Raw genomic sequence first — 17,612 nt, forward strand, 5'->3', positions numbered from 1 at the left:
TCTAAGGTCGCAGGTTATGTTGCTTAGGGAATTATTATGGAACAGATTCCTTGCGTATCCATCGCATTCCACCCTGGAGGTTTACCTTCCCTTAAGAGATGGACATATCAATAAGTCATCAATAAGTCACCTCCAGCAATTATTCCACAATATCATGTCAGGTTTTTCTATTAATCTATTATTTGATTTTTCTTTCTTGAAACTTTCAGCAGCACCAGCATACTTTAAAATATAACAAGAGAATGTTTTTTTATTGCTCTGAATCGTCACTCAGACATAAAATGCCAGAGACAGAGGGAACCTAAAATGATTCTGCAGTTGCAAAATCTGCTGAGACAGGCTGTGAAGAAATGACCTCAGACTTCATACTTCCCAGTTTTCTGTCGGCACCTAGACTAAATTTTTATTCAGTTAAATGTATTGCATTCCATCTTCCTGATCTAACACATGGTTTAAGATGTGTGATTTTTAGAGAGGATCCTATATTCTAGTGGGAAGTTCTTGGAGGGGCTTTTACTGTAGGAGGAACCCCAGGGATTAAGACAGCAATATAACAAAGCTGAATCATTTTTTGGCTTTTCTTTTGTCCCACCCAGATAGTATCCCGCATTTTGGGTGTTGTCAGTTACTCATGCTTGCCCTAGTAAAATAAGGCTAATATGTGTCCTGGGATGTATCCGAACATATTTTGTTTATCTGTCACTCTTGAACCTTTGTGGTCTTTTGCCTTATCCTCTCTTCTTTGTGGTTGCTAATACGGCTCTCGAAATACAGTCTTCAGTCTCTGACGCAGGATTTTTGTAGGAGACCTAATATTTATGATTCTTTTTGACCTGTTTGACTACTGAGTGCATAAACAAGATGCACCTTTCATCCATTGCAAGCTTATTACCTACTTGGAGCATTAGAAGATGTTTTCCTCATTATTATTTTTTATTACAGTAGCAGTATGTGCTCTTCACTTTTCAGGCACACAAAAAAGAAGGGTTATTGCTCCAGGGAATCCCTAATCTTAGAGGTTGATACTGTGCCTCTTGAGAGATCAACTCATTGTAAGATGAGTATGTTGAGCATCTTGCAGGATAAGGTCTGAATGTTAATGTTAATCCAGCACCTTTGGCATTAAAACAATGAAAATTATAATAGCCTGTGGGAAAATAGAGCTATGGGAAATGAAATGTAGTTAGGAGTACACTTTTTGAACTTTTTCCTCTGCATGTGTGTGAGTGTACATCTGTACATATGCATACACACACTGTCCTGGTTTCAGCTGGGACAGAGTTAACTGTCTTCCTAGTAGCTGGTACAGTGCTGTGTTTTGAGTTCAGTATGCGAAGAACACTGATAACACTGATGTTTTCAGTTGGTGCTCAGTAGTGTTTAGTCTAAAGTCAAGGATTTTTCAGCTTCTCATCCTCAGCCAGCAAGAAGGCTGGAGGGGCACAAGAAGTTGGCACAGGACACAGCCAGGGCAGCTGACCCAAACTGGCCAACAGGGTATTCCATACCATGGGACGTCCCATCTAGTATAGGGACTGGGGACTGGGGACTGGGGGGGGGGGGGGGGGGGGGGGAATCGCCGCTCAGGGACTAGCTGGGTGTTGGTCAGCGGGTGGTGAGCAGTTGCCCTGCACATCATTTGTACGTTCCAATTCTTTTATTACTACTGTTGTCATTTTATTAGTGTTATCATTATCATTATTAGTTTCTTCTTTTCTGTTCTATTAAACCGTTCTTATCTCAGCCCACGAGTTGTACTTCTTTTCCCGATTTTCTCCCCCATCCCACTGGATGGGGGGGAGTGAGTGAGCGGCTGCATGGTGCTTAGTTGCTGTCTGTGGTTAAACGACACACACATATATATAAATGCACATGTACAACATGAGTATAATGTATGATGTTTAATTTATTCTGGACTAAATATCCAGGTGGATTCTAAGTATATGAAAAAAGAACTTTTTTGCCAAGAAGCCAGTTGGGCAGAGTCTTCATCCACTGGAACAAAAATTATTATGAAGAAAGTATTAATTTCAGCATTTTTTATTCTTTCAAGAAGAGTTCTTCCTTTTCCTCTGAAATATGTATTAATTGAATAATTGATGCTTTGTTGAAATTAGACATGCTATGCTGATTGTCAATTTGCTCAAATTGGTGGGATGTGTGGAAAAAAATGAAAGAAAAATTATTTTTTTCCAATTTTTTATAGGATTAGCATTCTTTTGTAATAATGCATTTATTTCTGTGATTTTCATTTCCACAGGAAATTTATAGAAATGGGTTTTATCGATGAGAAACGAATAGCAATATGGGGCTGGGTAAGTGATTGGGTTTTTTGTATCTATCTTTAAATAATCCTGCAGTAATTTTTTTAATTCTTCCTTATTCTGTCCTAAATCTGTATAAAATTTCTTCTACCAGTGTTTGATGGTATTGCCAAAGGGAATAGTTCCTGTTAGTGCCTATATACATGCAACTGCAACAGTGCAACAGTGCAAGCCCCCGAAACGGGATCTTTCCAGCTCAAGAGGGAATTTTGAAAAGCTTATGCCTAACATATTCTTTGGACTTGAAGTTAAGCAAAATTGAGACATTTTAATTGGCTTTACTTTTAACTTAGGAACTGACTGGCATGGTGTCAAAATTCAAGTATTATCCTTTCTGATCTGCGTTTAAAATAATGAGAGAAGTCCTATCTCTCATCAGAAAATGTGACCCTTGCATCATTGTGAATCATTGTACACTTGGCTGGCTTTGAAATGGTCAGTAGGGATGAATGTGGGTCTGATGGGTGTACACCATTGACAACTTCTCCAAGAAGTGGAAAAACTGGACAGTATGGGAGTCATTCCAAATAATTAGCCAGCCTACTTTTCATCTTTGATTTTTTTGTGTACTTTGCTTTGTAACATTCCCAGAACCTTTTATAGCCAGATGTATTGCAAGTCTTTATTATTAAATGGCCAGATTCCACCACCCTTAGGCACTGAGCAATAGAGTAGCATACCTCAAGTACAAATTGTAGAATAGAAGAATAGAAGAAATTCTAATAGAAGAAAAATAAATTACTGGAATAGTTGGTGTTCTTTTTCCTGTGCTGTCAGCCTCAAAGTAGGACCATTCGTGGAAATGAGATGCAGACCTATTAGTGGTGTTATGGGAGAGCTGAAGCCAACTTCAGTGGCAGCACAAATGCCACACAGCCCCTTTATAGAGATTTTTAAGATGTTTAGGTCATCTGACTCAATTGCTCATGTTCATCATGAATGGCTGGATCAAGAATGCATAGACAGAACTGGAGCCCGGCCTCCTACCCAGCTTCAGCAGCTTTAGCGTAACAGGAGAATAAGCTGATAAGCTTCACCTGAGGGTCTCATGAATTAGGGACAGCACTGTAAGAAATGATAAAGGGGGTTGGAGGCCAGACCTATGTTAGCTACCCTTACCCCTTCTCTGAGTAAACCAGTATCAGCTATTCAGCAGTAATAGGCAGCACTAACTAAAAAAGCTTACAGAATAAACTGGTATGTTGGCACTCATAAACATTTTCCAATATTTTTCTCTTTATACATGTTCATTCTTCTCTGATTATCATTCAGAAAGACCTTTTATTTCATTCTCTTTAACTGCTTGTCTTTGCTAGGAGAATTCTTCTGATCTGTCACTGTTTGTTTTGTTTAATTTTTTGCTAGTTTTTGTTTGCTTGTTTGTTTTCATTGGCCCAGTATCTTTGTAAGAGACTTGCCCAGAAACACACTAGAGGATGGATCTTTTAAGATTCAGTTCAACTGTAACTATAAAAGTTGCCCGATCTTAGCACATGAGCAGGGTTGCTAAACTCTTTCTATGAAGCTTCTACCAACTAATATTTAAATTACTTTGGTCAGACACTGCTGTAACATGAGGATAAAATGGGGTACCATATGGTGAAATTAAGTGACACAGACACTTACAAGTGAGTAATTCTAAAGTGACATTAAGTCAGTTAAGGCCACATGAAAATATTTTATTTTTTTAATCACATCATATTTTATTTCACCACAGTGTTTCCAGAACCAATTAAGAGATTTCACACTTCTAAAGTATTGTATCCCAGTAGTGGATGTAATATTCAAATAATGGCACTATTGCCAAACCTGTCAGTCTTTTTTTCCCATTATTTTTCTGTTTATTATACCATTTCCTCGTCCTTAACCTCTGAAGGGAGTTGAAAGGTGTTTCCTTATTTATAGCCTGCAGCTTGGAAGGTATGCATGAACTATGCAGCTCATCGTACTTTCAGACTCACCAAACTCTTCTGGATGGCAAAAGCTCTTAAATAACCACTAAAGCAATTCAGGTTTTTAACTCTTATCTCTCTGCCTGTTATGGTGCATAGATTTATCTGCCTGATCCTAATCCTTTACTTTTTAGCCTTATGGACTGATTTTTTAAAAGATCAAATGAGTCAATCAAATGAGCTGGAAGAATTGTACCAATTATTGTTTCCATTAGCATATCCCCCACTGTTATTTCAAGCTAGAATATCGAGAGGAGGGAGGGACTAACTTACTTTTGCACAAAAAAATATTTAATAGTTTTGTTTATTTCCCTTAGTTTTTCATATGCTACTGATGAGTTTGATAATCTTCAGGATTCTTCATGATACACACCATATATTTATCCCTCCCTCCATTCCAAAGTAAACAGTAACCCATTTTTTGCTAAAGACCTTATACAAGTATTTTCCAGCCCTAGTTCCACATCCTGTGGACAGTCAAACTAAATGCTTTTTATTTACAGTATATTCCTGTCTCAGCAACTAGCCCCACACAGTTGCACAGATCTGTTTTGATATCAAGGCTTACTTACTATTTTACCTACCTTCCAGCTATGAACTTATTCTTCCTTGCTGGGTCCCAGTTTGAGGAATCAGGCCAGAAAATAACTGGAACAGTGGCAGGCAGTAGGGAGGAATTGCTCGAACCTCAAGTTCTCAAGTAGCTGAGCCTGTTAGTACTGATGATGGGTTTGGTTCAATATGCCAATCATTAGCAAAAGCTAGGTAGCTTGTTAAGGCACAGAAAAACCTGTTACAGTTCTTGGAGGTGCACACCGAAAGGATGAGAGGCAATGAACACAAGTTGCCACGAGGGAAGTTTTGGTTATGTTTTAGGAAGAAAAATTTTTACAATGACAGTGATTAGTGTCAAAACAGATTGAGAAGAGAGGCTGTGTAATGTGGATGTGACTCTTATCGGCCTCATTTAAATCTGAAGTTAGCCCTGTTTTGAGATAGAGGTTGCACTAGATTACCTTGAAGGACCCTACCAACTTAAGGTTTTTGGTCATTCTAAGTAGTAGTAAGGGCAGTATCCTGTGATAAGCATCGAAGAAGTAGCAAAAAAAGAAATGATTCAATAAAATTGTCTAATCTCTCTCACAAGAAATCACATCAGATCCATCTGAAATAAATAAATAAATAAAAGAAATTTAAAAGCTTTTGTTGCTTTGTCCTCCATGTATTCAAAGCAAAATATTTACTTTGGAATTAATTTATATGAGTTTGATTCAGAAAACAAAATGATACTTCACCAATAATTTTAAACTGTCTGTGATTTCTCCCTAGTCCTATGGTGGGTATGTAACTTCTTTGGCACTTGGATCTGGCAGTGGAGTATTTAAATGTGGAATGGCTGTGGCTCCTGTTTCCAGCTGGGAATATTACGGTATGGAAACTTGTCATAAATACTGACTTGGAAAGCAAGATGTAGCATTTAATGACTTTCTAAATGAAATCATTGCAGGAGAATGGCAATATGAAACTTAAAGACATTGCAGTTACCTAGACATAAAGCTCTTAAGACCTTAAGTTTAATGTTTTTCTTGCTGAAAAAAAGTGACTGCAACTGGCAGTTTGGAACACACTTTTCACATAGAAGGTACGTCCAGATAATTCCATACGCACATCTGTAAGAGTAAGTGTGTAAAGCCCTCCTGATAAACTGCTATACTCAGGAGTGATGTCCCTAAAAATCCTGTTTAAAAAGTATCACTGAGTTGAGAAACAGCTGAAATTATTTTTCTGCCAGTAATGGAATCACAGAGCACTTCAACTTTAGATGCTGCAGACGATCTCTGTCAGGAATCAATATCTCTGATGACTGCAAAGTTATTTCCCAAAAGCAGTGGAAAAGAGAGGGACCCAGTTGTGTCTGATATAATTTTTTTTTAATTAAATATTTTTTCCTTTAGATGTTTCTCAGTCACATCTCCTGTGTTGTTGTGTTACATGACATCTTTTTGTCTATTTACTTAGGCTCCAAACTGTTCAGAGGAAACAACTCCAGGAGTATACTCCCAGGGCCTTACTGTGTGAATAAAGCAGGCACATACTCATACTTACTTGCAGACCTGCTAAGCATTTGGCATGGTGTAAAGGAACCTTAGTGTTGAAAAGAATCATGGCATACATGTTTTCAATGAGAAAAATGTAGCACTTGAACACATTTACTTAGCGTACAGTTATTTGCTAAGTATTCTGGGTTATAAGAAAATTTTTTTGTTAAATGGGAAAGGTTCCTTTCCTGCTAGCACAGACATTCCTTGTATATATGGTGTTTTGCAAACAAAGGGCAAAACATTTGTATGACGCAGGAAGCATACTCTTCATGTTTTCACTGGCATCAAGATTTTTTTTATACATTTTTCACTCATGATCGCAAAATTATTTCCAGAATGCAGGCATAAAGCATTATTTTTGCAAAAGTCCTTCAATAAAAGAAGAGTTAGAAACATTTGTCCAAGCATTAAAAATTGAATGAAGTTTTTAAGTTAGAGTAGATTAGACCTGCACCATTGCAATCTTTACTTTAGCTGAATTTTCAGGAGGGAGTTAAAGAATCTTGCTAAAAAACACATTGTAAAATCCAAACAGAACAGACAAATGTACCTCCACTAAGGAAGGAAGGAAACAGAAGGAAGTTATGAGTCATAAGTTTTGCAAACAGATCATGTTAACATTAGGGTGAACTGTGTTAGGAGCAAAACTACAGGATGCTACATATTTAAGTCTCTAAGTAGTATCAGTATGTCAGAGGATGTGCTGGCCCCTAGAGCTTCTAAATTCTGTCCCACCCTCTTTTAGATGCCCAGATTAGAGTCTGGACCATAATCTTTTCTCTGAAATCCTCACACTCACCTCCATTTTGTGTCAGAGTTAGTAACAGCTAAACAGTTATAAGATGGCAAGAGAAACTGCATTTGGGGACAATGTATAGTTAAAAGCATTAGATCTGTGACCATTTTATTAAAATTCACAATTTATCTCCTTTTCCTTCGTCAGTAATTGACAAGCTGAATCTTCCACTTAGTCATTATAATGCAACTCTGCTGACCTCTGTGGACTTGTTGTAGCTACACTGGTAAAAGAGAGTGGAGAATTGGCTCAGAATGCTGTAGAAATGCCAGCCATTCAGAAAGAGTCTATTTTATTGAAAACTTAAGCCCAATATGGTTGTTTGACACTGTGTTGACAACAGATATTGCACATTTTCTGTTTTCAGTGAATGATAAAGGATTTTGATAAAAGATAGGATACTTACTTAGGTTTTTTTGGTACTTGGTTTATTACAAATTATCTTCAGGAGCCTTCTTGGCTGATGTGGGAGACACGGTACACATAGCACTCGGTGGTAACATATGTGAAGGATACATAATAAACCATGGGAACATGAGTATATTGAGTCATTTTCCTTTCCTGGGAGGATTCTCGTTTCTTTTTTAACAAAATTATTCTAATGCAGTGTGCCAAACTGGGCAACAAGGTAGACAACCCCAATTCCTTACTGCTTACAATAGCCATCACCTCTCTTAAGGGAGGGAAAGATCCCAGCTCTTCTTTGTCAGAAAGCCCTGACTATCTTAAATAAATAAAATTCTTGTAATACTGCAGCTTAACTGCTCAATATGTGTCAGTTTCTTTTTCAAGGCAAGGTCATAAAGAAAGTAATGTACTGGTAGTGACAGCTGCTGCGTCAGTTTTCCACAAATTTTCATAACAGCTCTTAGTTAAATTACAAATACCCAGGCAGCTCAAAGATAGCTGTTCCTACTGATTTCTTGATGATAGATACTGTTCAGTTATTCACATTTGTTTTGTCAAATCTGTTAACAGTCTTTGTTGTAGTTAGAAAAAGGAACTGAACAGAGACCTGAACAGCAATTGCAGCACTTTTTCAGTGGAAGCCTTTATTATTTCCTGCTCCCCGTAATTGGTGCATATACCCATTCAACACGAAAAGGACAACATATATATTTACTGTGCATACACATGCCCAGGTTGGAATTCTGCTCAGCTTCTCTTTTTAAGGTGTCAAAAATAATCTGTGTCATCCTTCCACCATGCACCTTTATTGGCTCATTGGCTTGTTCAACTGACTTCTGGAGTTCAACCCAATAGCATAAAGCAGTATCAGTTAATTACCTTTATCCACACAACCTTCTGTTGGTTCCACTGATGAGTATCAAACCATTATTTCTGCAAAGATGATTTGGAGGACATTTATTAATTAACCTTCATAGTTGATTTTTTTAAATATGTTTAAATTTGGTGTATAATGAGGAAACCAAGCAGTACAGATAAAGTTAAAATAAACATTTAATTTGCTATGTGTCACTGGAGGCAGAAAAATATTGGCACATTCTTTATCTATAGCTTTTTTCTTCCTTAATGTCACAGCATCTATCTACACAGAACGATTTATGGGTCTTCCTGTAGAGTCCGATAATCTTGAGCACTACAAGGTAAGAATTCTCTTTCTGTGTTGATCTGCCTTAAACTTGAATCACACTTCCGTGGACGAGTAGAACTGTGAAGAAAGAAAATGACCCACCAGCTCTCATAGTGGCAGTCCTGTAGCAGCCTAGGTACTGCTATGAAATTCATATCTCCGTAGTTACTTGTGGTTTTGTATTTATCAATCCTAAATATGCTAAATTGAAGGATCCTTATTTTCTCACTTGGACAAGTCAGACAGTTCTGCCAGTACGAACCATTAGCCTAGGAAAGAACTCATGAGAGAGGTTAAAATGTTGATGTTGGTAAGGTTTTGGTTGGTACTGCTAGCTGTGGTACGCAAACTGCTTCATACAAATTTAGCTCTCTGATAATAACATCGTAAGCATACTAAATGGTCAGAACAGCTTCCCCTACCTGGAACAGGTTGCCTTTCTTCTTTTCTTCACATTGATAGAAAGTCTATAGCTTCTTCTAGCAGCATACATACCAGCTCTGGATACAGAGAAGCCTGAATTAATGCCCAAAGAAGTCAATGGAAAGACTCCTATTGAAGATTTTGGATCATGTTCTCAGTACCATCCCAACTCAAAGAACAGAAATACTCAGTACCAAACTGCCATGGTAGAGCTGTCTGGATAGCCAGGAATTGCAGTGTTCAGGGAATGACACATGGCTAGTGCTGTGCTTTTTGTGAACTGCCCCTTAGAAAAGGCACTAAATATATATAGCTTCTATTATAATCTCATATTGATATGAAGTCACTGCTGTCATTATTATGCCAGTCCAACTGTTTGATTGTTGTTCTACTAGGTAATGAAAGCCTTTCAGCTCTGTGACTGAGTGGTTTAAATTGAAGCTGCTGAACTGTTCATTTTTCCTCTCAACAGAATTCAACTGTGATGGCAAGAGCAAAGAATTTCCAAAACGTAGAGTATCTTCTCATCCATGGAACAGCAGATGGTGAGGTTTGCAAATGGCAGTACAAATACAGAGTCAGTATCACTTTGTTTGAAAAACATTAAGCATTTTTCTATGCCTTTGATTAGGGTCAGTACTTAGATCTTCAGTAGATTTCCATGTGACATAAGATGCTTACTCATTCTTAGTAATGTCAACTCTATTACTTGATAATTAGTGGACACAACTTAATGCACTATAACTTTATGCTGTGTGGTATTTACACATTTCAACAGCCAATCTCTTTTTTTCCTTTTTCAGATAATGTACATTTTCAGAACTCAGCACAAATCGCAAAAGCTCTGGTTAATGCACAGGTGGATTTCCAGGCAATGGTAAATAACTCACTATTTTTCATTTTGATCACTGGCTTATGGCTTCATCAATAAGCTTATCTGACATTTGGCAATGTTTTTAAGAACCTGGTTCAACTGAACATGCTTCAAAATCTGGCAATTGCTAGTGCATTTCTTGCTCTTCATAAACAATTTCTTCCTTGAAGGATTTGGCTGCTCTTTTTTTTCCTTGTTGCCCTTTGGATGCTACCAGGATTTCTCTCGTCAAGAATAACTTAAAGGCTTTTAAAATGAGCCAGGGAGAGGAATGAGAATCCAGCCTCCTTATAAAAGTTGCTGATAGCTAGTAAAATAGAGGAAGATGAAGGAGCTAGCTTCTGGGGCCAAAACCATCACTGGTTCTGATGGATTCTATCTTGAACTGGACATGCCTGCCACAGGCACGAGGTAAAACAAGCAAAAAGGGTATAAGGTATCCAAGTAGTATATCCAGGATCAGAAAATAAACAAGTTCTCTGCAAAATTTACTTGGGGTAGCAGGTGCAGGCAAAGAGAGAAACACATAGGCAAGAGGTTAGAAGATATAAATGAGGAATGAACAGGGGGAAAGTAGTTCTGAATTACATGCTGTGCTCTGCTTCTGCACGTTTTTTTCTCAGGGCCAATGGCCAAAGTGTTTGCCTGTTATCAAAGTACTGGCCTTCTGCCACAGTCCACTTTCCGAGGGCCATGAACTCCCCAAAAAGGATCACACAGGGATCCCCTGGGGATCTTGTGTAGTTAGGGTTTGTAGACCCTTTTGTGTATTCCACATTTTTTGCCTCCTTCACTGATCTTTAGCAAACCCAGGTTATATCTCAAGTGCCTGGAATACTGTATGCAGTTGTAGTCATTCTAGTTCAGCTATGGGGGAATGTCAGTTATTTCTAAGAGTTAGCATAATTCATATGTGTATTTTATTTGCAGTACAACATTCATAATGTTCATGGCCCTGTTGTAATGCAGGTTATTTTGAATAGAATTCCACAACTTTTAGCTGAAAGTTTGTTGCTTAGAGCCCAGTATTCCTAAGCAAGACTGTGACCCCTGTTGCCAAGGCCATGCAGCAGGTTGAGGGCATTTCAATCCTAAGGGCATCTCAAAGCTCTTTTGCCTGACTTAGTACAACTGACTTGTCAGTATTGAGGCAGTAATACTTACAGAAGATTACAGAAGGTTTAGAAACTTTTTTCCAGCAAGAATGTGAATATACTGGAAACTGATGAAAAAAGTTTAGCAAGTCTCTGTTTTTTTGAGGCATCCAACTTTCTTCTATATGGTAATAAAATAAAGTTCTTGTGTTGTTTAACTATTGCAGAATTGAAAATAGAACATAGGGGTTTTATGGCTTTTTTTTTTTTCTTTTTCAGTGGTATACTGACCAAAACCATGGAATTCCAGGCCTTTCCAGCAAACATCTCTACACACATATGACCCACTTCCTCAAACAATGTTTTGCTTTGTCAGAATAAGTAGGCTATTCAGAGCATGCTAAGACATCTGATACATCTCTGGGAGAATGCAATGTGCAGCAGTGCCCAGGTTATATAGTTTTCAGGTGAATTCATAACAGGAACTTTGAAATTTTGAAGTTGATGTTTACATCCATGTTTGATATTGTATATTAGCAAATGTTATGCTAATACATGTTTTGGCACATTTAACACCTGTTTGATAGAAAAAATAAAATCAGAATGTAAAATGCCATGTGCATTTATTGCCATCTTGCTTAAGCTTACATTCTGTAATCCAAAGATAGGTGGTCCACTGCAAAGGCACACTGCCAGAGGAATCTGCTTGCATTTGTTAACTACAACTGTAAAATGGGAAAGGACAAAGCAAGCAGTGCAAGTACCTAATTAACATCCTAACAAGAACCAGTTTCTCAAAACTGATTTCCAATTTCTTGGAAAGAATCCAAGCAGGAATGGGAACACACAATATTTAAAGCTGAAGTTTGGATAATTATCGAGAATATTGAATGCTGTGTTCAAATTTTATTCAACTCTTATTTGAAACCTTGATTCTACAGAACTCTCAGTCTTCAGGTTTAAATATGAAAGTAGGACATTCATGATAGCTGGTTTATCTCAGTGGTTTTTCTCCCTGTATTGAGAATATGTGAGCCATATTAGCCTGTTTTTAATCTCTAATCATCACCTCAGCATTCAAATTAATCTCAATGTCATTCAACCCAGACTAGAAGGGAAGGATCAAAGGATTATGAAGGCTTTCTTTGCTTTGTATCCCATGAAACTATTTTAGGGACTCTTTAAAAAATGCTGGAGGCTAATAATGATTGGAATACTTGTATTCTTTGATTAGTAATTAAATCAGTCCTGTCATAATATAAGAATATGAACAAGATAATTGGCAAGACATCCATTGTAGATGAAATGATTCTCTGGTCATGTGTTTAAAAAATTCTGAGCTACCCTACTGCATAAGAACCGTGGTCTGTCTAACACAGTATCTCATCTCTGCTATTAGTCGGTGAGAGTACAAAATAACGTGAAAATGATTGTGGAGTAGCCTTCCCACAAAGCAAGCTGCTTCCTAATCCTCAGTCAGAGATGAGTTGCTGCTTCTTTGTGGAAAAGCAAGGGGTTTCATTTGACCCTCTTGACAAAAACATGGTGTTTAGCCAAAATCATTAAAATGTGGAAGTGATTTGCTATGTAACAGCTTCCTTCGTTTTTTTAATGGCAATATCAAATCTGATTTTCCACACATGAGAACATTCTCAGACACATCTTTATGTAAATGTAGTTGCCAAGCTGTTTGTAATGGTTAAATTACACTTTGATAGGAACTCTTCAGAAAATACTCAATTAGTTCAGGTTTTTTTGGAAATGCTGCCAATTACGTGACGTTAATGAGCTTTTTGTTGGTAATGTAATTAAAATTCAACTGCTATAATGGTTAAAGGAAAAAATTATAGCTCTAAGAAAGTTAACATTAAGCAAATATAACATGAAGTGGGGCTAATTAGATGTTGATTCTATGGTCCTATGTGCGTTTGCTGCACACAACAGTAGTCTCAGTAATGTGGTTATTTTACAAATAAGGAATACAATTCAGCTGAAATTACTGAGATTTAACTCTCAATTTCTTATATTGATACAATACCACAGAAACCATTGCAAGATTGTGGTCAAAAAGAGAAAAATCAAGCTCTTATCCCAGATGCTTAAAGATTTTAGATACCTGAATATGTCAATGAGAACCTAGAGCAACTTTCAAAAAAGCATGGTATAAATCTCACATAAATATCAATGTGTTAAGTTCCCTTTACATTTCTGCACCTTTATTTTTATTTATACTTTTGAAAATCTTATAAGCTCTGGAAATTTCACCAGATAAATTGGCCCTTTGTGGATTCTTAAGTAATAAAGTGATGCAATGTTTTGTTCACACCCTGCACACAGGTCTGTAGTCAGAAGCTTCTGGGAGTATTTGGAATAAGGGACATTTCAGGAAAATGTGTCACATAAAATAACAGAAGGTACCTCTTTCCCAAGGGATGCATTAGCTGTTTCATTATTAATCTGCCCTTATGTCTGTTTCCTAAGGCAATCAAAGTACACATCTTCCAAACTGTCCACCATTTGCCTTGGCTTATAGGAAGCAGTTGTGGGGATAAAACATGAAAAAAATAAGTGCATCATGCTGCTTTCAGTTTTGCTTCATTGTTTCTCATATTGTTAATTTATTTGCCTTACACAGTGTTCTTGCCAAAGAATGGGAATATGTCTTCAGCAGAGTGTGACATTTACACTGAGTTGCTGGAATAATGTCTAACCTGAAACTTTATGATTGAGCAACCATGTATTTTGATGACCCAAGGGAAAATGTCCTAGGATGCTGTGAGTGTCAAAAAAACCCTCTTAAAAATATCCACAACATCAAATTGCTGGCCTGTGCTAATAACAGGTAGTGTTGCACTCAGTCATTAGAAATGGTGCAGGGCACTTCAAACCTACCATCACAGTACCACAGATTCACAGAATGGTTGGGGTTAGAAGGGAACTCTGGAGGTTGTCTTGTCCCACCTGCCTGTTCAAGCAGGGCCACCTACAGCTGGTAGACTATGTCCAGACAGCTTTTGAGTGTCTAAAAGGACAGAGGCTCCACAACCTCCCTGGGCCTACTCTGCCAGTGCTCAGTCACCCTCATAGTAAAAAAGTGTTTCCTTATGTTCAGACAGAACCTTCCATGTTTCAGTTTGTGCCTGTTGCTTCTTGTTCTGTCACTGGGCACCACGGAAAAGAGCCTGGCTACATCTACTTTACACCATCCCTTCAGATATTTATATACAGTGAAAAATCCTCCCGAGCCTTTTCTTCTCTAGAAAGAGAACTTTTTCCATTCTGCATTGCTGTCTGCAATCACAATCCATGTTGCAAGCATCACCACAAACATTCACTGGACAGTTATTTGCCCCATTCCTTTCTAAGGAATATGAATATGTTATGTAAGAGCCAACACTGGGACACAGCTTATTATGAAACTAAGAAATGATAGCTTTTGTGACAAGATTTTCTAAGCTGATGAATGAATATCCTCAAAGTTTTGCTTCCCACTTTCAAATGTTTTAGAAGATCTGGTTTTCAGAAAATGCTGAGACCTTTCTGCTCTTCTTTTCTCTTTTGAATAAGAACCTCACACTTCAGATACCAAAAAAATACCACTTCAGATAATGAAACTTAGTTTTCAAATATTTGTCATATAAACAAGGTATACAAGCCTCTGAAGATGGGACATAGTTGTTCTGAATTAAGTAGACAGGTCCTTGATAAAGAGCCACAGATACAGTTGTTTACAAGTCAGTTTCCACTATGAATCCTGTTTAACTTTTAGAAAATAGAGTTGCAAAGCAAAAACTGCTTTATTCTAGGAACTGAAGTGTACATAAATAGTAGAAAACCACTGGTTCCACTCCAAACCATTCATTCACCAACACCTATTTTCATCGTCTACCTCATTCGTGCTGTGTTAGTTGTACATACCAATGAACATGTAATCCTCATACCTCAAATATGGAACTACATGCTTTGCTTCACTTAGGATTACTGCAGCTGCAAAGAAGAAAAGGCCTGAAGATAAAATAGCACTAATAGAAAACCAAGTATAACCCCAGCCAGGCTCCAGAATATGGTTAGTGTTATACTCATTTTACTCTCAGATATCAAGTAAAATTCAGACTACATTCAATACTTTCCAGTTTGCCAGTCAGTTCCAATTACAAGGCACAGCTGTTTAGAACATTTTATAGAGTCATTTGAAGGCTCTATATTTAATCTGAATAATTCATAGTATTCGCTAAGAGCATTTGGTATTACTTTCAATTATGAACATTGTCTTTTCAGAATGTAAAGTAACTAGTACATACTTGGCCAGATCTTCTGCCTGTGCAAATTGATGCAGCTCCATTGACTTCAAATAGAGCGATTCCAATTTATGTGAGCAGACAGTGTGGGCTACAGCATAGTTACAATAGCTCTTTTTCCTGAGGTACAAACCCATTGGCATCCTCAGCAGCTCCATGCTGTGGAAAGGCTTAGAAACCCTAAACTAATCCTCTGTTTCAGAAAGCCATTCCTGCTCTCCCAAGCTTAGCCATCGAGCTGATACATACATATGCACACATTTGTGTGTTTGTATATGTACACATGTAAGTATGTAACATGATGCATATGCTTTATGTATGCATGTACGTACATGTGTTCTTCCTCTATATGTTGGACTAATTCTCAGAAGGGGAATGCACGGCAATTTTGACAGATTACCATGTAGCAAGGATTGGAAGATAAAAGGGGCTGCACAGCCCAGCCTCTGAACTCATGGTTGACAAGTTAGGGAGAGAATGCTTTCTGTGTAATGTAAGAAAGAAAAGGGTGAGGGCCTGTAGTCATACCCCAAGAAACATCCTCCTCCCTCCCATGTTCTTTAGATATGTAATGGATAAAAATATAATAATATAATAGCAATAAATATGTAATGAAGAAATACATAGAAAAATGGGGGGGGGGGTGTCACTTTTTTGAAAGCATTTGTTGGGGATTTTTTACTTCTTTACTTTCAAAAGTCAGCAACTTCCTAATTCATTGAAATGTTCAAATCCTGACAATTTAAACTTTTTAAATTTTTTTTTCTTGTACCAACAGTTAAAGACTTGAGAGAAACCTCCTAGAAAATTATGATATTCAGAGTAAGCTAGCCAGTTATAACAAATACATTGCTCCTATTTTTCTAAAAAGCCATGCCAACTGGAATTGTCACTGCTAGAGCATCGGGTTCAGTGTGCAGCTGGTAAGAATTCTGCTTCTTATTTTACTTCTTCTGTAACTTTCCCCACAGATTTTTTGTCCAGTGAGTGCACTACACTGTCCTTAATAGCAGCCATTACCTGTTTCTGAGATGATGGTGCAGGAAACTCTGATCAGCTCCAAATAAAGTGAACCCAAGATACAGAATTTTAATTACTCCAAGTGAATCATGAAAACATCAAGATGAAACTTTCCTCAAGGCAGGTCACTTTCAGGCTCTGTCTCTTACTCTGCCTCAGTAGAAGTACTGTCTCATATGTGAACTATAATATAGAGGAGAGTGAGGTTGCCCTTGACTTTTGCCAAAAGGTGCCATCTAACTATTGTATTTTACAAGGTGACAGGAAAAAACCTGAGTACATATGCATGTTTCATACACATTACAATTTTCTACTTCTGTTTGGTAACTCGTTTGCTGTGCTCTTGAAATATATATTACTATAGAGTAAGTTATAGCAACTGTAGGTTGCATGGTTCTTGATGGCAGTTCACTTTTTTCCTGTACTTTTTATTGTCTGTGTATCACTTGAAAAACAAATAATCAGTCACCTTCTAGATGCTAGATGACCTGCTAGATGATATAGCCTGTGTAACAACCTGCCCAGCCAGGTGCACTGAGCTGCTCCGTCTCATATATTTTTTTCTGAAATCATCCTACCGTAAACAAGGAACTTTATCTGACACAAGAAAACAAACAGAGCTAAACAAAAGAAAAAAACTGCCTGTTTCCTGGAGGAGATGATATTGTCTTACATTCTGTATTGCCTGTTTAGAAAGCTATGTATCTTTAACTCAACATGCAGTGAGATAATTGTCTGTAGCAATCCATTTCAACTGTGTATGTGTCATCCTGGTGTAAAAAAGGTCTAAACGGCCCTTTGATCACCATCTGCTGTCCTGTCGGGGTACTGCAGGGCTGGGCAGCCTGCCTTCTCCCGCAGGGGCTGCAAAGTTGACCAACTTCATGGAGAGTGCCTTCTAATACTCTAGTGCTGGACTTACATTTAAACTGTGATTTTGCATTCCCTATATAACGCTCATAAAGTTTAAGTAGAAAGTAGATTTAAAAATAATTCTGAGGTAAAGACGACAAAGTATCTCAGTGAAATCAGCACTTCATGAAAATAAGTAGGTTTGGGTTATAATTGTTTCCGGACTTATTTTGGCTCCTTTGGTACCATGTCTTAGATGTTACACAGTTGTTTGCCTAGAGAA

At 37.6% G+C, this 17,612-nt stretch overlaps 1 protein-coding gene across 5 annotated transcripts in view; it reads left to right on the forward strand.

The window, feature by feature from the left end:
• The window catches only part of FAP (fibroblast activation protein alpha), a 47,870-nt gene extending 31,342 nt beyond the window's left edge, over positions 1-16,528 (forward strand). For 2 of the 5 annotated variants that reach the window (XM_049827921.1, XM_049827801.1), the window contains exons 21-26: positions 2,261-2,315; positions 5,606-5,705; positions 8,717-8,781; positions 9,664-9,736; positions 9,995-10,068; positions 11,439-12,738. In XM_049827921.1, coding sequence (XP_049683878.1) covers positions 2,261-2,315; positions 5,606-5,705; positions 8,717-8,781; positions 9,664-9,736; positions 9,995-10,068; positions 11,439-11,540 — 469 coding nt within the window. In that variant the 3' untranslated portion in view covers positions 11,541-12,738. Of the gene's footprint in view, positions 1-2,260; positions 2,316-5,605; positions 5,706-8,716; positions 8,782-9,586; positions 9,769-9,994; positions 10,069-11,438; positions 12,739-13,794; positions 13,935-16,428 lie in introns of those variants that run through there. The other 3 variants (XR_007509470.1, XM_049828010.1, XM_049828095.1) reach the window with 3 other exon arrangements.
• Positions 16,529-17,612: the final 1,084 nt, after the last annotated feature.

The sequence above is a fragment of the Accipiter gentilis genome, chromosome 1, assembly GCF_929443795.1.
Source record: "Accipiter gentilis chromosome 1, bAccGen1.1, whole genome shotgun sequence".
Taxonomy (NCBI): domain Eukaryota; kingdom Metazoa; phylum Chordata; class Aves; order Accipitriformes; family Accipitridae; genus Astur; species Astur gentilis.